The sequence below is a fragment of the Neovison vison genome, chromosome 8, assembly GCF_020171115.1.
Source record: "Neovison vison isolate M4711 chromosome 8, ASM_NN_V1, whole genome shotgun sequence".
NCBI classification, from domain to species: domain Eukaryota; kingdom Metazoa; phylum Chordata; class Mammalia; order Carnivora; family Mustelidae; genus Neogale; species Neogale vison.
In genome coordinates, this window is record NC_058098.1 from 6,004,621 (window position 1) to 6,027,571 (window position 22,951).

General features: G+C 49.8%; 1 protein-coding gene across 2 annotated transcripts in view; it reads right to left on the reverse strand.

Moving 5' to 3' along the window:
- CASS4 (Cas scaffold protein family member 4) overlaps positions 1-22,951 on the reverse strand; it is a 34,342-nt gene that overhangs the window by 6,465 nt on the left and 4,926 nt on the right. The window contains exons 2-4 of one of the 2 annotated variants that reach the window (XM_044262786.1): positions 7,302-7,724; positions 2,000-2,101; positions 653-733 (exon numbers count right to left, since the gene is read on the reverse strand). In XM_044262786.1, coding sequence (XP_044118721.1) covers positions 653-733; positions 2,000-2,101; positions 7,302-7,724 — 606 coding nt within the window. The remainder of the gene's footprint in view (positions 1-652; positions 734-1,999; positions 2,102-7,301; positions 7,725-22,951) is intronic. The other variant, XM_044262788.1, reaches the window with a different exon arrangement.

The following is a 22,951-nucleotide window of genomic DNA, read 5'->3' on the forward strand; positions in this document are numbered from 1 at the left end:
CTCTGAGATGAAGAAGAAAAAGGAGGAGGGGGAGGAGAAGGAGGAGGAGGAGAGGGAGGAGGGGGAGGGGAAAAAGGGGAGGAGGAAGGGGAGGGGAAGAGGGAGGGGGAGGAGGAGGAGGAGGAGGAGGAGGAGGAAGTCCTTGATTGGTTAAGGTATAATTATTTGTCAGGATGAATATACTATTACTAGGACATTTTTGGAGCCAGAGCCAAACTTTAAAAAAATTCAGCAATAACAACTACATGCGAACCCGTACAGAGTTCTGCTCTTTGTCAGCAGGAAGTGGAGGTTCCGAGACTAACCAAGTCAAGAGGAGGGGAGGGAGAAGAAGGAGAGGAGGAGGCATTTACCTACGATCTACTGAGCTTCTGCTCCGTGCCAAGCACTGCATCTGTACTGGGTCGTCTGCGGGGATTATCTCAATGCTCGCAATTAGTCCATCATGAGAAACTGAGGCACAGAGAAGGTAGAGGACTTGCCCAAGCCACATTGCTCACCTTGCTCCTGAACACCGCTGCCATCGGGGGTTTCAAATGAAATCAGCTCTATTATGAGGAATTTGCCTTCCCAATCTGACCAGGCTAATAAAACATCCCAGAGGATGCTCCCATTTTCCCAGCATCGAATCTCTGTGCCTCGTCATACTCACACTCAGTGGGCTGGCCGAGGGACCCAGTCCTGCCTTCTGGGGGCTGGGGGGTATATCATATAATTGCCTCTTCTCTGGCTCCTGGGGGAAAGACAGAAAAGGATAACTTGGATTTTTCCTTCCCAATGGACGCACATCACAAACTGCCCACGCCAGCATTTTTGTTTTTGTTTTTGCTTTGTTTTGTTTCCAAATGAAAACAAAAACCACCAAGGAATTTGGGGCTTTTGGTCATGATGTTCGTATGGTGGAAGTTTATGTAGTTCTGTTTTCAACAATGTGGACTTTGTGCTTTAATAAGATGCCTTCTTGGGACACCTGGGTAACTCTGTTGGTTAAGCGTCTGCCTTTGGCTCAGGTCATGATCAGACCATGATCTCAGGGTCCTGGGATCAAGTCCCATGTCAGTCTCCTTGCTCAGCAGGGAGCCTGCTTCTCCCTCTGCCTGCTGTTCCCCTGCTTGTGCTCTTTCTCTGTCTCTCTGACAAATAAATAAATAAAATCTTTAAAAAAAGAGAAAGAAAGAGCGAGCTGGACTCTGGAGAGGGGTTTTCTTTGGAGAGAGCTGACCTGGGAGTTTCCCACTGATTCCTCCCCACAGGGGAAGGGTGCAATGCATTTCATTCCTCAAGCAGAGTGGAAAGGGCACCAATGGGACCTTCAGTGATGAATTGTGCCACCTGGGTGTGGGGTCGATGTGCACAGGGACTACCTCCAGCTTGGGCAAAGGTTAGGGTGAGAATCTGATGGCTGTGCTGGGGATGGCCTGTTCCTGGGCAGGGATCAGAATGAAGAACATGGCCACAACAGTTGAGGGCCCCCCCCCACATTCTTGGTCATCAAGATAAATAATAATGGAATGCGAGATTTTAAAAAAATCACAATGTGAAAAACTCAGGATGAACAAAGTGTCACCATTTTCAGTAAAGACAGTGTCAAGAGGGCGGGGGTGAGGTGAGGTGAGTCCTGCACGTGTGTCTTTATTTAAGACTTTTGTGCCCAAGGCCACCTCTCTCTGCTGGCACAGCTGTGTTCCCCGGGAGTGTCCAGGAGAAGGGAGGGAGTGGGCTCATCCACGGGCCAGAGGCAGATCACACGTGAGCTAGAGCAAGGAGTGTAGGACACCTCAGGAGTCTGAGCTTAGAGATGACCAGCCCGCCCCCGCCCCCGACCCCAGGGAGGAGCCCCCTGGGAACCTGGCACCTGTGGGTGAGAGACCTCAGCCACCGGGGGGGGGGGGGGGGCGGGGGAGGCAGGTGCGGGGAGGGGGGGTGCAACTTGCCCCAATGCAGAAAAGCAATCTGCCTGCCTAGGGGAACCCCACAGCTGGGCCAGGCCGACACTCACCTTCAGGGCTGGGGGGCCCCGGCTCTGGGCAGGCACGTCGTACACCTGAGAAGGCAGCGTTGGCAACGAGGCCCGTGCAGGTCTGGGCATCGTGAAGAGGGCCTTGGAGAGAGAAGAGCAGAGGGAAGGAGACGTCACCGTAGAGTCCGCAGATCAAGTTCCAAGTTAGCCTCGCACAACAAAGGCAGCCCTGACAGCGCAGAGGCCCTGTCCCTGCGCCCACCCCTGACTGGCGGCCCTTCACTCCAACCGCGGGCCTGGACGGTGGGAGGGGAGGCCCGGTGGCGGGGTGCCACAGCGGCCTGCGTCAGCCCCACCAGGGAAGCAGGCTAGAGTGCAGATTCTCAGGCCCCACGTCCGGGGTACTAGGGTCTCTGAGTCCTGCCGGGGAGCCTGGGAATCTGCAGTATCAGGGAACTTCCCAGGTGATTCTGATGTTCTCGAGGGATCGAGGCTGTGATTTGAGTCTGGGGTGTTAACTATTCATCTGATGACGCAGGGGCCGCCGTGGTGCGCCGGACAGGCAGGTGGGGTCCAGGGTGTAAAGTGGAGGGACTTGTGGGGGTGGGGAGGGAGCAGGGGACCGCTCGCGGGACTTGTCCCTGGGGATGAGGGTCGATGGGGCAGCAGGAGGAGACGGGACCAAGTGTGGCCCTCAGCCATGGTGGCTGTGTCTATCACTGGACTCCAGTGAATCCTCTAGAAGTCATGAATGTCCCCATACCAGGTACCACGCTGGCTGCTCCTGGCCACAGCTTCCAGACCTGGCCAGGGAAACCAGGGTGGGGCGAACTTCAGAATGATACAGTTGCCCAGCTCCACATCAGACCTCTCTCAAACAAGGACGTCTCCAGGAGGGGCCTGGCAATGGGTGATTTTATAGGGAAATGGGTGCTGTCTGCCAGGGTCAGGGTCTAACAGGGGAGGAATAATGTGTGGACACAGGCAGGACACAGGCTGGAAAGCAAGACAGGGCCTTGAGGAAAGGAAAGGGTCAAGTCCGGAGAAGCTGGCAGAGGGAGCCTGCATTTCCCACCACTGTCCCCAGGCGCCGGTCCCTGGAAAGGGCGTTCTGAATTGGATGGTGTGGCTGGTGAGGACCCGAGTCTGTGCAGACGGGGAGGGCCAGTGGTGTAGCAGCTTATGAGGACAGGGTCAGAGTCCCTTTGCTCACGAGGGCGACCCCGCCTGGCATGAAGGAAATGCGAGTATCTTCTTATTTATTTGCTTGTTTTGGATGAAAGAAAGTGCACAGCTTGAGGCAGAGGTGGGGGACCAGCAGGTCCCACCGCCCGTCAGGCTGGAATAATGGATGCAGATAAAGCAGGGGCGAGGCAAATGGGCAGATATTCCTTCCCACAACACAGCTGTCAACTGTCCAAATAACCTTCCTGCGAGTGACGACTGCTTCCGTACTCACAGAGGAAGCTGGTTCTCTAAAACCCTGCACTCTTGGGAGCACAGCAGACGGAAGTCATGTCAGTGAGAAGAGAACATCTCGCTCTCGTGAGAGAAGCTCGCCTTCCGTCCCCAACGTGGAACTTGTAACGCGGGGTATCAGATGGGACATTCCCCATGTACCCCATCCCAAGGAGAAAGCAGTCTGCTTTGCAGTCTGCGCTGAGGCTGATCCTTGACACGCTGCCCTGTTTTGCAGAGAGCCCATCAAGACAGCCCTCGGTATACAAAGGGTCATGGTCCGTTACCTCCACCTCTGGCTTGTTCTGACACCCCAAGCTCTCCCCTACCACAGAGCTTTTCCAAACGCACCCCCACTGCCTCTTACCCCCTAAGACCCAAGCCCCTTGTCTTTCTGTAGCTGACTTTGTGGGGAGATGACCCACAGAGAACAAAGGGGTTTTCCTGGGTGTGGAATTTCAGGTGGAGGAAGCTGGTTCAGAAATGCCCAGTGTTTCTTGGAACATGGAGGTTCAAGGTGGCAGTCAATTAAGGAACATGTTTTAGAACCACAATTTCAAAAGGTTTAGGGGCACAGACAGGAACTAGTGGGTCTGAGAATAATTCCACCAGGAAGTTGGATCCTTTTACTTGAAATATGAACGATTCCCCTTTCTGAATGCAAACCAACATCAAATGGGTTCTTTGTATGGTGATTAAAAAGAAAAAAAGTCAAGCCAGCATATTATATTAAGGAAGTTGGAATAAAAAGTAAAACAAAGCTCAAGCCAGTGGTTCCCCTAGAGGAAGTGACCAGGAGAAATCATGAGGGGCTTCTGGGGGCTTCTTTTGTTCTGTTTCTCCATCTGGATCCTAGTGACTAAGCTACCCCCTTAGGATCTGGAGGTTACGTCTCAGTAAAAAAGCTAATTGTGAAGAAGAGATAGCGTCAGCCTTAGGAAAAGGCAGGGCAAGGGCAAGCTGAGTCCAGGGGCATCGGCAGCCACGTATGGGCACAGGAAAGCTTTGGTCCCTGGAATTCCTCCTCCTGGGGCCCTAGTTGGGCCCCGTCACCTCCCTGGGAATTGGTTCCCTCGTTCCTAACATGATGAGTCGTTCTCAGGACCCACCGCGGTCTCTTTTAGCAACAAAGATATCTGATCCTGTCACGTGGATTCCTTGATTAGAGAACTTGAGAAAAGGGACGTATTTTCACCTCCTTGGTTTTTGATTTTTGGCTAACCTTAATCTAGTGGTCGTCCATGCAGGGCTAAGGGCAGGTCATCCATGCAGGGCTAAGGGCAGTCTGTGAAACAGGTCACCTGGGCCAGTTCCAGCCTGTGAACTGCCCGTTGGAAAACAGCTCAAAGCTAGTGGCCGGATTTGCTGAGTTACCTCCCGATGGCACGGACAGGGCAGCAAGGTCTGCCTCTACTGTGGAGCAGAAGCTTCCGAACTGGGTTTCATCCACTCTTTCTAGCTCCTTTCTTCTTGGGGTTGAAGGAATTATTTAGAATCACTAGAATCACTAGAAGGCACAACTTTGAGGAGCCCTTAGAAATGGGCAAGACAGAGAGGTACAGAGGGATGTTGGGACGGGTCCACTCTCCCAGTGTGGCGGTGGCTGCCCCACAAGCCAGGTGACCTCGGGTACTGCTGATTTCCAAACCACAGGTGGCATCGCTTGCTCTCAGAGACCCCCCCAGTCCCAAGCACAGAGAAGGCGATACAAATAAAATGTTGGGGAGGAGGGAGCAGAAATGTTGATGGGGCAGCCACGGAGGAAACGGAAACAGGAGAAAAAGGCGGAAAGTTCCCCAGGTGTTTTACTGGGCCCACCTCGAGAGTCCCTGGTTTGTGAATTCCCCCATCGGGCTGTGGTTTCTGCCCACGGCCGCAGCCGTGCACAGGGGAGGGCTCCCATCACAGACACGCTTCATGTCGAGGATATCTCCCAGCCAATGCCCTGACCCTGTGCTGAGTTAGGTTGAGAGAGTAAATGCATCCTTCTCTTTATCGTGATGCCTGTCTAGAAGCTGGGGTCCACGGTCACTTCATTCATTTAGCAAACATTCAAATGGTAGGAGCCTGCCTGCCCGGGGCCCAGGTGCCAGGGCCAGCTGGCGAACAGCAGACGCAGCCCTCGTTTGCCTTTTAGGGAGAGGGGGAAGCCTGAATTAACTTCAGCAGAGGCCACTTGTCGGGGGAGGACCCACCACCCAGGCCCCCGCTCTGAGTCAGCTGCTCTAGCAGCAGCTGGGTGGGCCAGCTGTCCCAGGGCCGCCTCGTGGGCTGCTGCAGAAGGCTTGACCCGCTTCCGATGGGGCTTTGTAGTCAGCCCCTCTGAACCGCAGCTGTTTTGTGCACAAATGTCTACTTCTCTGCCTGGCAGCCCCGGGGGTTAGAAAATCTGAAGCATTCAAAGTATTTTAAGAAATCAACACCTTTCAGGGCACTTGGGTGGCTCAGTTGGTTAAGCGACTGCCTTTGGCTCTCAGGTCATGATCCTGGAGTCCTGGAATCGAGTCCCGAATCCGGCTCCCTGCTCAGCAGGAAGTCTGCTTCTCCCTCTGACCCTCTCCCTTCTCATGCTCTCTCTCTCTCTCAAATAAATAAAATCTAAAACCAAAACAAAGCAAAATATCTTCAAATTTAAAAAAAGAAAAGAAAGAAAAGAAATCAGTACCTTTCCGTGGTTGGAGGTGTTGTGGGGAAGGCGACAAGACCTTCCCAGGGTCCCCAGCTCGTGCATCAGGGCAGGGTGGGATGGGGTGGGGGTGGCGGCCGTCCTGGACACAGACCTTGCCAGGATCCCTGCCCTAAGCTCAGGCCAGGTAAGACCAAACTGCAGGAAATCCCCACAGTGACCCCAGACCACAAAAATCTGTTCTGCTTCCTTACCACCTCATCAAGGCCTAAGCCTGGGGACAGCAATCCATTGTTTTCCTCCTTTCTTTTTTAAATTCCTTTCCATTAAAAAAAAAAAAAAAAAGTTTTCATTTTGCAATTACCTAGTGCTTCTTTTCCTCTGTTTCTTTTTAATTGCTATTTTTGAAAACTGCTGATGTCATACATACTGTATATAACACACAAACCAACTCTCTGATCTCTCTGCTCCTTGACTGGGCACCCGCCCCAAGCCAGGCACAGTCACAGGCACAGGGACCATACGAGTGACCAACTCTACTTCCCAAGGGAACCGTAGTCAGTGAATGAGCACACACACACATATATACACACAGATCATCTGGTTTCTTTTTCTTTTTTTAGTTTTTGTTTGGTTGGTTTTGTTTAAACGGTTATTTTTCCCCCTTCTACATGCCTCCTAGAACAACTTCATCTTTCTTTCAAGTGCCCAGTATGTTGCAAACATTTATATAACCAGTCGCCCCATTAACAAACATATAGGCATCTTCGATTTTTCCCTATAACAAAAAATGCTATTGTGCCCATGGCCTCCTCCACTCAAATATATGTTTGCCTCCTTGGGTATTTCTGTAGTAATTTGGGAAGTAAAGTTTCTTGGCTGAAGGGAATCTAGATGTTAAATCTGTTGGGTAATTTCTTGCCTTTAAACCCATCAGACGTCCCAGTGTCCCAAGGGCCATGGTAAAGGTCCTTAATACTTTCATAAATACCCCCGCTAAGCATTCGATTTCCCACCGAGCATAGGCTTCTTGGAGAGCCGGGGTGGGGTGGGGGAAATCACTGGAGTGCCGAGAATATCAGCAAGAAGCAAACTGGGGGCCAATACAAGCCCACCCGTCATCACCCAATCAAAGGTGTCCAGGTTCCCATTTTGCACATGGTTCCTCCTGCTGGACACCAAGAACTGAAGGGCGAGGTCAGCCCCTGGGTGTTACACACCCCTCGACACATCTGTTTTATCTGGAAACATGCATACCTGTTTCGGAAAGCTTAGAGTCTTTTCACAGACGATCCTGGCCCCGGCCGGTGGGTCAGGGAATTCGTAGACTTGGGTGGTGGCAGGTGGAGGCCCCTCCACCCAGCTCCTCATGTCCTCGTACACGGGGCCTGGAGCCGGGGGCTTGAGCAGGGTGGGCACCTGGTAGGTCTCCTCGGAGCGGGTAAGAGGTTCTTCCAGGCCTCTCAGGAAAGGGGCACACGGCCTGTCTGCGGGGGCCTCAGGGAGGATTTGGAGGCGGTTGGCAGGGGCCAGACCTTGCCTCCCGTGGAGCAAACACTTCCACCAGCCCTCGCTTTCTGGCACGTTTTGTTCGAGAATGGTCAAGATGTCTCCTCTGCAGAAAGCCAGCTCGTAGGAGCAGTCTGGGTGGTTGTCAAAAAGCGCTCTGGCCAGGAGGGTCTGGGGGCGGGAGGAGAAAGAGCTCATTGTGATTCCTGCTGCCAACATCCACTCCGTCAAGGCCACTGGCTTGGAAACACATTCGAATGTTTCCCTGACCCCACAGGCTCTTATCCCTCCTCTTCGCCTGATTCGTTCGACCCATCCCGGGACTCTGCCGAAATGTCCTGTCCTCAGGGCAGTCTAACTTGTCTGCTCTCAGGGCCCTGTTTCCGCTTGTGATGACCCCAAGCTGCGTGGGTCAGCGCAGCAGAGCACGTAGCCGAATTGAAACCCCGGCTCTGTGACTTCTTAGCTGTGGGCCTTTGAGCAAATTAGCTATTCTCTCTGGGCCTCAGTTTCCTTGTCTTTTAAATGGGACTAGTGATAATAGCTCCTGGGGCGGGGGTGGTGGTGGTGGTGGTGGTGGCAAGAATGAAAAGGGCTATTATGTACATAAAGCTCATTGAACAGAGCCTGGCCGTTAGCAGGTGCTCGGTAAAGGCTGTTTACTGTCCCAATGATCACGGTGCTCTTTCTCTGGTTGTTGTTATTTCTCTCCTGAACTGGATCCTAAGTTCCATGACTGCTGCGACCCTATCTCCCTTATTTGCTGCTCGGTCCCCAACATCAAACTCAGATTCAGATGCCCGGGAGTTGCTCAGTCGACCTTCATTAGCGGGGGAGTGAGGAAGGAGAGACACGGGAGTTAGTGACCAGTCTTTGGCCACACAACCAGGATCAAAACCCAGTTAGGGGCGCCTGGGTGGCTCAGTGCGTTAGGCATCTGCCTTCAGCTCAGGTCATGATCTCGGGGTCCTGGGGTTGAGCCCCTGTCAGGCTCTGCGCTCAGCAGGGAATCCATTTGTCCTTCTCCCTCTCCCCCTCCCCACACCCATGTTCATTCTCTCTTTCTCTAATAAATAAGTAAAATCCTAAAAAGAAAGAAAGAAACCCAGTCAGTCTCCCTAATTCTCAGATTCATTCTCTCCCTATAAGCCACACACGGTCTTGCCTCAGGGACAGCAGTGGGTAAGCCTCCTTCTTATTGGATTTTGTTACTATAATTACATGAAGACAGTTTGTTTCTCGGGGTTTTAACATAACCACCTGTTACTACGTCAATGCACACTTTTCACAGAAAAATTAGGAAATGCAGAAAAGCAAAAAGAGGTGAAAACTACGCATAATCCCACCACTCAGAGGTAACTTTTCAGACCATTTGGTATTTAGCCTTCTGGTTGCCTTTTTCTTTCTTCGACTGAATTTAGTTAATTATACCTTTGATAGTCATTAGCTCCTAGTACATACAGTTTATAAATAAGACAAAGCAAATTGACCTGCTGTCCCATTATGTTTGTCAGGGAGCGTTGCTTTTTATTTTTTTTTTTGCGTAAAGTCTTTCTGTTATGAAAACGGAATTGGAGGTCCGGCTGCGGAAAAGTATCGTTTTAAGCACACAGTGAGGTCTCCGTGCATTTCAAGAAACACTATCGCTTGTAAATCCAAGCATAAGTCGAGTCAGGTCCTGTGTACAGACACTGATGATCCGACATTAAGTCTACTGCAATTGAGGTCCCAGGAGATCAGGAATAAGTTCTGTATCTGGAACTTTCTTCTTATTACAAAAGCCGTAAACGTTCAGGACAGAGAGAGTACAAAGTAATGATGAGCAAATAGAAGAACGCAGAAGTGCCTGCCACGGATGACCACTGTCACTCCTTGGGGTCGTCCCCTCTCGGGTCTTGTGCCTATTCGTTCATATTATGCGCAGAGTCAGCCGTGTTTTAAAAGCCTCATGCATGGAAGAGCTTGCTCTTCCTGGTTCTGGGACATTTTAGCTAATTCCAGTTTTTAGTTATTACAAACAGTACTGAGAAGATCTCACTAGATATTTGCCACGTTCCTTATTTATTTCCACAGAGAAATGCCCAGGGGGCTGAAATCCTTAGGACGCCCCCTGCCCTCATGACCCTCAGACATGGCTGACCCAGTACCCTTCCATCCACTGTGAACAGGACCGCCCACTTCCTTACACCCCATGACCCTCGGCAGGAGCTCTTGGTTGGATGGTACATTTGTTTTAAAAATCTTTGTCATGGAAACTTGAGATTTTTTCAAAAAACACATTCTTGGCAATCAACTCATTTTTAAAAAAAAAGAAGGAACACATGGGGCGCCTGGGTGGCTCAGTGGGTTGAGCCTCTGCCTTCGGCTCGGGTCATGATCTCAGGGTCCTGGGACCGAACCCCGAATTAGGCTCTCTGCTCGGCAGGGAGCCTGCTTCCTCCTCTCTCTCTCTGCCTGCCTCTCTGCCTACTTGTGATCTCTCTCTGTGTGTCAAATAAATAGATAAATACAAATCTTTAATAAAAAAATAATAATAAAAAGAAGGAACACAGTGCCGAAGCATTAGAGGTGTGTGTTGCGAAGGACGTTCCTGCCTGCGGGCCTCTCCTCTTCTATCCTCGAAACCCTCCCCTGAGAGAGGTGACACGGAGCTCACCGAGTGTAGGCAGAGTGAGTGTGTCGGGTTACACGGAAAAGCAGAGAGCCCAGTTAGGGCTAACAAACACCGATTGCCTCCGGGGTGTGAGGGACTTGGTGAAGTGTCCCCTTGGCCACCTACAAATTCGTTAGTTAAGAGCAGCCGACCTTGGCTGAAATTTTATGAGCTACAGCGCTGTTCTGTGTGCTTGAGGTCGGACGTACAATTTTGATCATGCGGTGGTCCACGCTGTAAGCTTTCCACGGCTCCCCCCGTAGCCCGTGCCTGAGAGATCCCACTCCCGCCCACATCCCCGGGCTCGCGGGATCACTTCCTCATCAGCCCCACAGGAGCACACCCTTTGTGTGGGCTTGAGTCCCTCACACGGGCTGCTGCCTCTGTCTGAGAGTCAGCAGCTGTGTGCCGAATCAGACCCACTCATCTTTCCAGACTCCTCTGGAAAAGGAGACTCCTCCTCCATCTAGGCTCTACTTGGCAGAAGGATTCCTTGACACCCAGACTCCTTCAGACTACCCTAGTTCTCTCCATTTTTTTTGCTCAATGCTTTTCCGTGTCAGGACTGATGACATTGGCATATAATTCATTAAGTAGGTGATGATCAGCTATTCGGTGTCTATGTCCGGCCAAGAGCACCGACTCCGGAAGAGGACACCGTCCTCACTCTAACCGCGTCCCCAACTTCCGGGCACATGGCAGGTGCTTATTGGCGGCTTTTTGAGTGAATTGGGTGGATAAGGCGGTGGATAAGGTCCCTGTGTGCATAAAAGGACACACAGTTGAGATGAGAGCTCCTGTTTCTTTCTAGAGTAGGATAAAAAGGAGGGTCTCCGAGACTCTCTGCCCATCCCATTAGGTGGCCTTTGATGGGAATGACCACCACGATGTCCAAAAGATGGGCCACAAGACCTGGCTGGTCTGCTTCCTCAGCGACTGTCCCACGGATGTGGTGCGAGCCTGTTTCCAGCCTGGGGAATCGAGCAGAGCTGAAGCATTTAGAGGGAACAGAATTGTCGGTTCTTATAAAGAGTACCACTTAGGGCACCTGGGTGGCTCAGTCGTTAAGCATCTGCCTTCAGCTCAGGTCATGATCCCAGAGTCCCAGATCGAGTCCCACATCAGGCTCCTTGCTCAGCAGGGAGTCTGCTTCTCCCTTTGACCGTCCCCCTCTCATGCTCTCTCTCTCTCTCTCTCAAATAAATAAAATCTTAGGGAAAAAAAGAGTACAAATTAAAGGCCAGGATTTAGTGAAGTTCTCTGTTATCTTGTAGATTTTTTTCCTAGTTAATAATAATCTCTGTATAGTAAGAAAAGAACCTGAAAGGTTACGGTCTATTACCTTGTCAGACTTTAACCAGATTTAATAATCGTTATTCAATTGCCTGCGGCTACCTGGATTCTTCAAGGCTCTCTGACCTAGTTTGAACATCTTCCTGGTTCTCTCCTTAACGGATCCGTGTAACAAAATCCACAGTACGTTCTCTTGAGGGTCCTGAGTTGACCTTCCTGAACATTACACTGCAACCGTTCACACTGGCGGGTAAACAAAAACACAGTCTCCAACCAAGCATCACAACTTCATGAAATACACTTGGCACAGCCGTAAAAGAAAAAGCAGATCGTTGGAGAGCCGCTGGCATTTGTTTAGAAATGAGATCACGTGTGTGTCCAGACAGAGCAGTTGCTGCATTATGGCCGCTGCTCGGAAGCCCCCAGACTGGCATCAGCTTCGGCGGCGGATTTGCCTGTTACGAGAGGCAGGGACTGCTTCCTGGAGAACAGCTGGCTCGTACAGCCAGCCACTCCACGGGGCACCCACAGCTGTCCACGACGAGAGCCACCATCTCATGACTCTGTGCCTCCCGCCTGCAGTCTGCAGGGCAAACACGCCTCCCTAACAGGCTGTGAACTCCAAGCAAAGGAAAAATCCTATGCATGTTGCTATCACTTAACTGTCTTCGTTCTAATTGGCAGGGATGTCTCCGGACACCTCGTGCAATCAGCCAAAGTCTCAAAGTTTTAATAGCAAAGCCCAGCAAAGTCTCTGTTCCCAAAGAGGACTCTAACACAAGTGAGGCATCTTGGGGGCTCTTCACCTGGAAAACAGAGGACCGTATTGAATGGGGCCCTACTTTGCATCGGGGGCGATGCGGTCATCATACCCCTTATGGATGCGTTTTCTTTTCTTTTTTTTTTTTTTTTAAAAGATTTTTATTTATTTATTTGACAGAGAGAGATCACAAGCAGGCAGAGAGGCAGGCAGAGAGAGAGGAGGAAGCAGGCTCCCTGCTGAGCAGAGAGCCCGACTCGGGCCTCGATCTCAGGACCCTGAGATCACGACCTGAGCCGAAGGCAGCGGCTTAACCCACTGAGCCACCCAGGTGCCCATGGATGCGTTTTCTTATCCTCATCTTACAGAGGAGGAGACTGAAGGTCAGAGAGATCAAAAGACTTGTCTAAGGTCACCCTGACTCTAACTGCTCTCCTCACATCCATTACTGCACCGTTCATTCCCTTTACAATCCATTCTCCACACATTCAAGCACATAAGTATTTAAATCTTTAAATCAGATCATGCTGGTTTCTTATTTAAAAACCTCCGGTGGCTTAGAAATACACTTAGAACAAAATCTACATTCCCTGTCTGGCCGCTCTCCTGGCCCACCACTCCGCCTATTGATTTTCCTTCAGCCACATTGTTTTCTCCCTTTTCCCAGATGCACTGGGCTCGCTTCCACCACAGGACCTTTGCCCTTGCTTCTCCTCCTGCCCAGAACACTCTCCCTCCAGACCTTTGCATGACTGGCTCCTCTGACTGATCTCAGCTCAAAGGTCACCTCCCGCAGAAGCTGTCCTTGCATGAAAGTCACTTCTTGCTGAAATGTCCCTGACCACCCACCCAAGTAAGGCCAATCTTCTTGTCTGCGTCCTGACAGGACTGAGATGCTGAGCCTTTAGGCTCACTGAGGAAAGAATGCAGTCAGGACAAGCCAGACGTTTTTGGGCCTATGGCCGGTGTGGGGAAGCGAGGAAGCGCAGCAGCAGCAAACACTCAGCATTCACCTATGTCCCTGGCACTGTGCTAAGCTCTTCATGGATAACACTTGGAAGCAACCGCCAGCCGCCATGAGGGAACCTCACGACCATTGCGATACTCTCTGAGGCCACTCACAAGGTGTTATTTTAATAGGGTGTTAATGTGGAAACGTCTGTGTAGATACTGAGAAGATGAAGGAAGACGTATGTTTATACTTTTGTCCTCTGTGCCACGCTGACAGAGTCTGTGAGCAGTGAAAGAAATATTCTTAACTAATTTCCAGAAGGAGCATTTCCCTCACATGCCCCACCTCATACAACAGCTGGGGAGGAAAGGAAAATGAAGATGAATTTGGAAGAAAGAAACAAAGACAAAGAATAAGATTTTCTGGAGAGGGGGTGCCTGGGTGTCTCAGTGGGTTAAAGCCTCTGCCTTCAGCTCAGGTCATGATCCCAGGGTCCTGGGATCGAGCCCCACAGGGACTCTCTGCTCAACAGGGCTCCTGTTTCCCCCTCTCTCTCTGCCTGCCTCTCTGCCTACTTGTGATCTCTGACTGTCAAATAAATAAATAAAATCTTAAAAAAAAAAAAAAGATTCTCTGGAGAGACCTTTACACAACCGTCAGATGCAAGGCATTCGTCTGTGTTGAATGAGCTATGGGAGTAACTAGCTACAGCTGGAGAAATCTGGGATGTTGTTTGTTCATTCACTGATTCATTGATTCATTCACCAAGATGGTACCGAGCGTCTCCTATATACCCAGGGCCCTGCTAGAGATACAGCAATGAACAAAGTTGCTGACCTCGTGTCAGTCTACGTTCCAGTGGGGGACACAAACCTAATCCGATCTTCCCAGAAAGCAACAGAGGGTTTCTGCCGTTCTCCCGGACAAGGAGGGAAGATCTAGGAAGTTCTGAGGAATGCGGGTGTAGTGAGAACAGAGCCGTGGAAGTTGTGCAAATTGTGCTCCGGGGGTGAGGGGGTAGGAGTTAGTCAGCTCAGGAGTCATCCAGGCGAAGGAAGAGAAAGGTCTGAGGGCTGCGGGGGAGCGATGGAGGGAGAGGGTGTGTGTGGAGTGGGCGGTGAGCCGGAGGAACCGGAGGAACCGGAGGAACCGGAGGAACCGGAGGAACCGGAAGGTGGCCGCGCTGAAGGGACAGAAGTCAACAGAGGATGGAGCGCGCGATCCCCGCAGCCGTGGCTTGTCTCTGGTTGCCGGGTGGGAGGGATGGGAGGGAGCGGCCGTGAGACCAGAGAGGCTCATCGGGGCCAGCGGCCCAGCAGATGAGGGCACAGGCTGGGTTTAGGACAGCCCGGGCACGGCGGTGGTGAAGGATCGCCTGCGATCTTGAGAGAGGGGAGGAGGAACCCAGTATGGACCAGGGAGAGTAGCCGGGTCTGTCTCCTGCAGCGGCACAGAGAGCCAGCCGCCGCGGCCACAGCTCGAAGCCGAACCACGGGGAACGAGCCCGTGGAGGGGCCGCCGCGGAAGCTTGGGCTCCGGGCCGCTCTTCAGTCACCACGCTCTGGACCAGCAGGGTGCGAGCAGCCGCTTTTCCTTCCATTGTGCTTTCCTTCCTTGGAAGAACAAAGCTGCGGACACTCAGAGCCGGAGAGCGGGTCGGGGAGCCAGGACTCTGTCTTCAGGGTTCGCCTCATTTGAGAATGTTGCATGCCTGAGAGCGGGAGAGGCCATGCCCCCTGCCTGAGGCCACACAGCGGCACGCGGCCGCGTGTCTGACGCCAACGCCTGCTTTGCCAGCTCGACGCACGGCCTCTCCAAATCGAAGTCAACCTCTTGCTACTTGTAGAAGCAGCAGCGAACTCACATGATGATAGGAGCTGGGCAGCAAGCACACTGAGGCCAGGGGTGGGACATCTAGGAGCACTGGAAAGTGCAGCGAGCTCTCCCGGACTTTAAAATAGAACTTCTTGGGCCAAGCGAAGGGCGCTGCTGCTGAGTCCAGCCACCGCCGGGGTCTTGGAGGCCCCGTGCTGCCCTCCTTTGCAAGCCCGGAGCTCATGCGCAGGAGGCTGGAGCATTTCTGCTCAGTGCAGGGCTCCCGAGGGAGCAGGCGAGCTGCTTTGATGTGCCCCCACCCCGCCGCCTTACGTGATGGCCATGACCGCGTGCTGACTCCTCTACCCTTTCCCGTTGGTCCTCTCTCCCCTTCCGCGCTGACACAAGTGCTATCCCCAACCCTATACTCCAGGATTCCTAAGATTAAAAAGTTAGTAGCCGGGGGTAGGAGAGACCCTGAGATGGTTTCCTGCAAAGTAGCCGGAAGATCGTCATTTCCTTGGGAACATAAATCGTACCACGAGGTCTCCAGTGCATGGCCGGAAACAGTAAACAAGTAAGTGTTCTAGCAAGAGATGAGAGACTGTACGTGTGGCAAGAACCGTGAGCCCCAGGTGGTGGTTGCCCCCCTGCTCTTACACCGTCACAGAATCTCCTCCCGGACAAAATGAGCATCTGACTTCTACTGAACTCCTTCTCTGAAAAATGTCTGTGTTTAGCATTTTAGCCTCTTCCTCAGCGATTCCATGACTTGTTTCCAAGAATTCTTTGTTTTAGGAGAAGGTAGCAGAATTGTTCATACTTCCCCTCTGAGGATCATGAGAAAATAGTAACACATAAACCACAATTTTTTTCAAAGCACACACTGTAAATATTCGAAGACTTTGACCGACGGCAAGTGTGGCTCTCTGAAGTTCATAAAGGCTTCCCCTGGATGGAGGAACTTTGACTCTGAGATCAGTGAGAGCTTCCCTCATAGACCTCTATGGGGCGGCTGAACCCAGACTCGGGACACCAGGAGTTGACACGGAGCCGAGAAAGCCCTTTGATCCTCATAGGGACAATAGTCTCCCTCGAAAGCCCTGGAAGAGTTCACCGGAAGTATCTCATGCTGGGTAAATACACAGACTTGGAAGGATCAAAGCAGGGAGAACGTGCTGTCGGCTTGTTTGCACGCTTACTTTCCATCATTTTTAAAAGCACATTATGTTTAGAAAAAAACAAGTTTCCAAGAGTATAAGCAAAATCCCCTCACCACCTCCATTTTCTCATCCGTATTCTCCAGAAAGGGGAGAAAGACAGAAGAAGGAGGACAACCCTGGGGAGGAGACAGAGGGACATGCCACTCACTTTGTGAGAGGTTTTGGTGGGGAGCAGCATTCTGTGAGGTACGAGGACAGGACAGACGTGTTTTTAAGGAGTCATGGCAAAGATGGTCTGGAAAGGATTCCCAGTCTGCGACCCCCCCATAACAATGCAGCCTACTCCGCACACACGCTGTGTGTCAGCTGCTACTGACCTCCTGCAGTTAATCACAGAGAAAAGAACCCCCTTGACTCTGGGCTGCATGTTGAGTCAGGCATCACGTTAATTTCGGATTTTACTACTTAGCCACTTCCCCGTGGATGAGGATAGCTCACAACCTTCCGACTTCTGGGCCAGACACTGCAATAATTCGCCTCCATTATCTCTCCTGGTATTTACCACCCCACGGAGCAGTTACTGTGACTAATGTTCTGTTTGAGGGATGAGAAAACTAAGGCACAGAGAGGGTGATAAAGTATCTTAAGGGGGCTCAGAAAACAAGACACAGAACAGGAATGGAACACAAGCAGTTTGGACTCTGCAGTCTGCCCTTTTGGCCCACAGATCACAGTGCTTGGCTCAGACAGCCAGATGGCACGTGCGTCTTGACAGACGAGCAAATGACAAAGTGTGCCTCCAAGAGAGGGATGGTAAACTGATAAATACATTTTATTTTATTTTACTTTTTAAATATTTTATCTACTTAACAGAGAGAGAGATCACAAGTAGCAGATGCAGGCATAGAGAGAGGGGGAAGCAATCTCCCTGCTGAGCAGAGAGTCCAATGTGGGGCTCAATCCCAGGACCCTGAGATCATGACCTGAGCTGAAGGCAGAGGCTTAACCCACTGAGCGCCCTGATAAGTACATTTTAATTAGATATGTACGTTGCATGGTCATTTATCAGAATTAGATCCTGCCCTAAGAATTCAGAACACAGCTCACAGGTAATTATTGGTAAATAATGATACACTTTCATAATGGAATACCATAAAGCCATTAAAAATAACGAGGTAGAATTTATATGAGTTGAAATGGAACCATCTCCAAAATATAGTATTAATTTTAAAAAAGTCAGGGTGACTAAGTGTGGGCATGGTGTGTCCCCATTTATGCTATTGTGAGTATAACATCTTTGTGCAAGGTGACATAAATTTTTGGTTGGCACTTTCCCTCTCTATGGCTGGGGGACCAGAGCCCAGGAAACCACAGATATTTGGGATTAAAGGAAAACATGCTTTTAGCCCATGCTCATTGGTAGTTAGAATTTTGTAAACCCTGGGTATGTGTTTTAGTTTTAAAAAAGGGTTCTATTGGAAGAAAATGGCTTTATGTTGGTAAACTTGAGTGACTGTCATTAATCATTCCTGTCCATTAGATAGAAGAAACCTTGCCTCCAAGTCAACTTCATCTCAGCTGAAAGCAGTTTTCCGCACAAGTCATACCACCAACAGAGAAATTAGGACGATGTTACAAGATACAAGAGCAGGTGTTGTGTGCCTGTAACGTGGGGGCGACCTGCTGCTGCTTCCTTCCCCACCCCCAGCTGTATTCTGAAGTCTGTAGTTGAGATGGGACTACTTTCTCTTCCTTTTCTCCACCCCCCACCACCCCATTTCCCATTTTCCCTTTGTCCCTCCTTCCTTCTTCCCTCCTCTTGAAGAATCTCCCCTTGAAACAATTGTTCAAGAAAGAAGTTGTTGCCTTAACTTCTGTTTTCCCTCATGGTTTCAATAACTTTCCAGAGCAACACTGACATTGACAAGTGCAATTCCACAAGGTATAGGGAACTAAGTGTCACGGAAGATAGCAAAACGGTACATTTCATAATCAGAACGCGCCCTGGGACTTGCAACGGTATTCAGCTACTCACCTTTCATGGGTCAAGCCTAATGTGCTGAGAGAGCTCGTTGGTGCTATTGTGGGGCTTGAGACAACTCTGCGTCAAGAATCTGCATTTTAGGGGCGCCTGGGTTAAAGTTTCTCTGCCTTCAGCTCAGATCATGATCCCAGGTCCTGGGATCCAGACCTGCATTGGCCTCTCTGCTCAGTGGGGAGCCTGCCCCCCCCACCCCGCCTCTCTGACTACTTGTGATCTCTCTCTGATCTTTAAAAAAAAAAGAACTGCATTTTAGTGGGGGGTTTGGGAGGTAGGAAAAGAATAAATGAAACAAGATGGGATGGGGAGGGAGACAAACCATAAGAGACTCTTAATCTCACAAAACAAACTGAGGGTTGCCGGTGGGGAGGGGGTAGAGAGGGGGTGGTTGGGGTTATGGACATTGGGGAGGGTATGTGCTATGGGGAGTGCTGTGAAGTGTGTAAACCTGGCGATTCACAGACCGGTACCCCTGGGGCCAACATACATTATATGTTAATGAAAAATAAAAAAAAAGAATCTGCATTTTAGTCTCAGAAATATTTGGGCTTTTTTTTTTAATGAGGTGACAGCTAAGTAATTTCTTGCATCATTCTACGACATAAAGAAGAGTTGTTTCTCTTGGAGCTGGTTTTAAAGGCGTAGCAAAAGGAGAGACACGGAAGAAAAGCCGCTGTCGCCTGTCAAGAGAGGCTGAGGCTGGCACAATCAGCAAGTTTGGGCTCCAGCCGCTGCTCTGAAGAAGTGGACGCGTTCTCCAGTGTCTGGCTCCGGAATGTGGACAAAGTGACCCAAAGTCACTTTCACTGAGAAACCGAAATACCCTTTTCTCCCAATAACCTTTATGTTTAGAGTAACACTTAGGCTTAAAAAAAAAAAAAATTTAACCAAGTAGCATATAGCTTTTTAAACAAAATATAAATTCTCTCTTTTTGGTTCTGAAGCCAAAAATGGGCCATAGAGCAACTTTCAATTGCTTCAACTGGTGTGACAGCCCTATGAGGATGATCATTACCGGCACTCGTAACTTAGGGGGAAAATTTGAAGTAACAAGTAATAGACCCCTTCACATGGTTAATGTAGAGTCCCAAGCAGTTTGAATAGTTGCAAGAAATGGATGCCCACCAAGAGAAACTCTGATACTCACATTCACCTTCATCTTGATCCTTTAAAGAAATTATTTTTCAGAGTGATTATTCCATATCCTGAAAAACACCGGCAGAAATCTCTTGGGAAGGGAAGTCCTTCGGTGGCAGTTTAAGCCGGAATGCTGAGGGGTGTGGGTCTGAAACAGTTGTGCGTGAACCGTGTGCTCCTTCTGCAACTGTTCTCGCCAGCAGATCTGAGCTGACTGCAACAGCCCTGCCAAAGGATGGGACTGGCCACACCAGGCCTTCCCTCCGCCTGCCCCCTGCTCCCCGCCCCCATCCATCGGGGTGCCAATAGCCATTGTGGTGGGAACAATCCTGGCGAACATGGAAATGAGATGCTACATGAGAGAAAAAGAACAACTTAAGTCAAAGAGTGATTCCTTGTTCTCCTAACACCTGTAAAAATGGCCCTGATTGATGGCATCATCTATGAAAAAGCAGAAACGTGAAGTGATTTCTCCACTGTAACATTGACCTCTGAACCCTCCAGCTTTGAAATCTTCTTGATGGTTCAGATGAGAAAGCCCCTTATCCCAGGACTTCCGTAGCTGTGGAAGGTCCTGCCCACGGATAAAACTTTGAGGAAGTGACTGACCAGAAAAAAATTCCGAAGCCGACCAATGGAAGTGAAGTATTTTCTTCCCTGAGGCCTGAATGCTGTGGTTTTCCAGTAGGTTTGGGTCTTGACCAGATCCACTCGTTTGAATCTACTTCCGCTATTGATGGGAACCTTGCTAGAATGCACTTTTCGTGCTTCATTGATTTGGCAATCATATATTAAATGCCTACTGTATGTTTGACAACGTATGCTGGGGGCAGAGAGCAAAGCAGTACAGGTCCCCTTGATGTAGCCTCAGGACAGAAATGATGCAATGAGAAACCAGGCCTTCCAGTAACTGATATTTAATTGGCTATGGCCCAAGATGCGTCCCTGTTATACCAAACTGTGTCCTTCAGTCCACTGTGCCTCACCGCTCTCCTCCTCCACCACCTCCACGGTCACTCCTGGCCAATCCCATCCCTGGGTTATCGATAAAGATACCTTGTTTGGAAAAAAAGAGAAGTTGGAAGCAACTTCTGGAAGTGGTTGAGGTTCAGCCCTTGCTCGTGAGAAGCGCAAGGAGGGAGGAGGGCGAGTAACTGGGAACTTCTTAGGCCTCCACAGGTGGGTTCTTTCCCTTCTTAGCTTCCTTTCCTCTCTTCCCTTTTTCTTTCTTTCTTTCTTTCTTTCTTTTTTTTTTGAAGGAAAAAGAAGAGGAAAGTCAGGGGGCTACAAGAAGGTGTTCTGTGCCATCATGCCGTGTCCGATGAGGAGGACACTTTGTCTAGGATGGCACTTGTCAACTCCGTGTGTCTATTAACTGCTTCCCGTCATAGGCATGTGTCATCGTCATTGGTACATTGTTTTACTTAGAGTAAAATGTTAAAAGAGACCAATTACAAACAACTCTCCCTAAGCAACCTTGCCTGTAAAATTGTTTGATGAGCTAGTATTCTTTTTTTTAATGCATATGAGAATACATAACAGACGTTAGAAATATGTTGTATCCGTGTCCCGCATCTAAGATCGTCTTGGAGGCTAGCAGTCAAGGGCCCTTCAGGGTGTGATTTTTTTCCATCTGATTGATCAGGAAGAATTCAAAGCTGGCCCAAGCCAGTTTAACAGATCACAGAAAGATAAGGGAAGGTTCATGCCTGTTCACTGAACTCTCTATGCCCCAGGGTCATTTTTAGGTGTGTCAGGAAAGCAAGGAGCCACCCTGTTATTTAAGCTCGTGGTCTCCCCTCTGAGGATGTGAATTTATCCCAGTGCTTGGACTTATCCACTTTGTTGTCAGTAATGAGTTATGGATACACCCGTCGCAGGTCTTACTTGGGAGACCACACGGACAGTGAGAGACGGGTGTGTGTAACTGGCCACGCTGACCTCACGATATTCATTAATCTCCTCACTTTGGGCAACATCCATGCAGGAAAGAACCAGCTGGAAGTACTCGCTGTCTATCATCAACTCTTTGGCCCTTTCAACCTCGGGGCAAGTTTACATTCTGAACCTGAAGTGAACATCCCCCAAAGCCCTTTTTACTTTCTGTTAACTGGAGGGCAAACATTGCCAAGGGAGAAAGACCCTACTGCTTTCTTGTCTCATTTCTTCTGTTTTCTTCTCCCCGGATGACAGATTGCCTGTAACAGATGCAGAGCAAAAGCTGCTTTTGGTTCTACGGAGAAACAACTTTCAGGAAAAAGAACAATACTGTCTATCCAGTAACTTCTAAGCTCACGGAGACATTCTCTCTGGAGTGAGTGGTCACATGGGTAGCCCAGACGTGCCCGTGGATAACTTTTCAGTGGTTTCCGTGTTTTTCCTAGAGGAGTCTGCAGACACTGCAAGCCTCTGCCCAGAAGCCCGGATGCTGTCCCAGGTGCGGGACACACGGCCTTCTTGCCATTACCTCCGTTCCCATGGTGTGGACCCAAGCGTCCTCTTCCACTCCAGCCCACAAATGACTTATGAGCAATACAGTTGGACACGGTTCCTAAAATATTTATTTCCCCTTTTTGCAACTCATGTTGGTGTATCCAAATATCACTTCTCCCCGCCTCCCACCTCCGTCCTTTGAAGTTATTTCCCCTCCAGGCACTTGTCATTTCCTCCCTTAGTCATCCTAGTTCCAAAATGACCATGTTCTGTTTTTAGGGCTGCTTCCCCATTCGATGATCATGCAGACTACTTTTCTTTGAATAGTCTGGTAACTTTGGGGGTCGTGAGGGTGTTCTGTTGAGTTTTGGTTTTGGTTTGTTTTTTTTTTTTAATAGTGAGCTCTCTAGCAAATAAACTGTTACGGGAACAAAAGTTATGAAACAGGAGTGATCATACAATATGACGGGTATTCTATTCACTAAAATGACAGTTTATTATATTGGGAAAGGGATGGTGTTTAGAACAGTGCACGGCACAGGGCAGGCACCCATTAATTTGTTGAATGAATGAAAGGTATATTGCCTGGAAATAAGGTTGGTAGAAAACAAACATCAGTTTAAAAGGATGTGCAGCATGTGTCGTTCAATAAAAACTGTTTACATCTTTCTTTGGTTTTCTTTCTGTTCATTTCCCTGACAGTTTCAGATTCAAAAGTTTTTTTCAAAGGACAGGGAAGGGATTTTTGTTCGTGTCCACTGAGAACAGCATGGTGGCCTGCAAAATGGCGAAGGAGAGACCACCCGCCCTTGTCTCCTGACTCATTCCTCGCTTCTGCTCTTCTTGGCCAACATCCATTTGTTGCATAGCAGCCTGAGTGATGTCTTAGAAACATAAGACCATAAGACATCAGATCATGTCATCTCCTTCTTTAAATAGGCCAGTGGCTTCCTTCGCACTTAGAATGCACCTCAAAGATCTTACAGGACCAACAAGGTCCCACGTGAACAGGACCCTGCTTCTCCCTGCAGTCTCGTTTCTGCCCACTCTCTCTCCTTGTCCCTCTGCCCCAACAACGTCGGCCTTTTTACGGATCCTCCAACAGGCTGAATCTCTTCCTGCTGTAGGGCCTTTGCCTTTGCTGTCTCCTC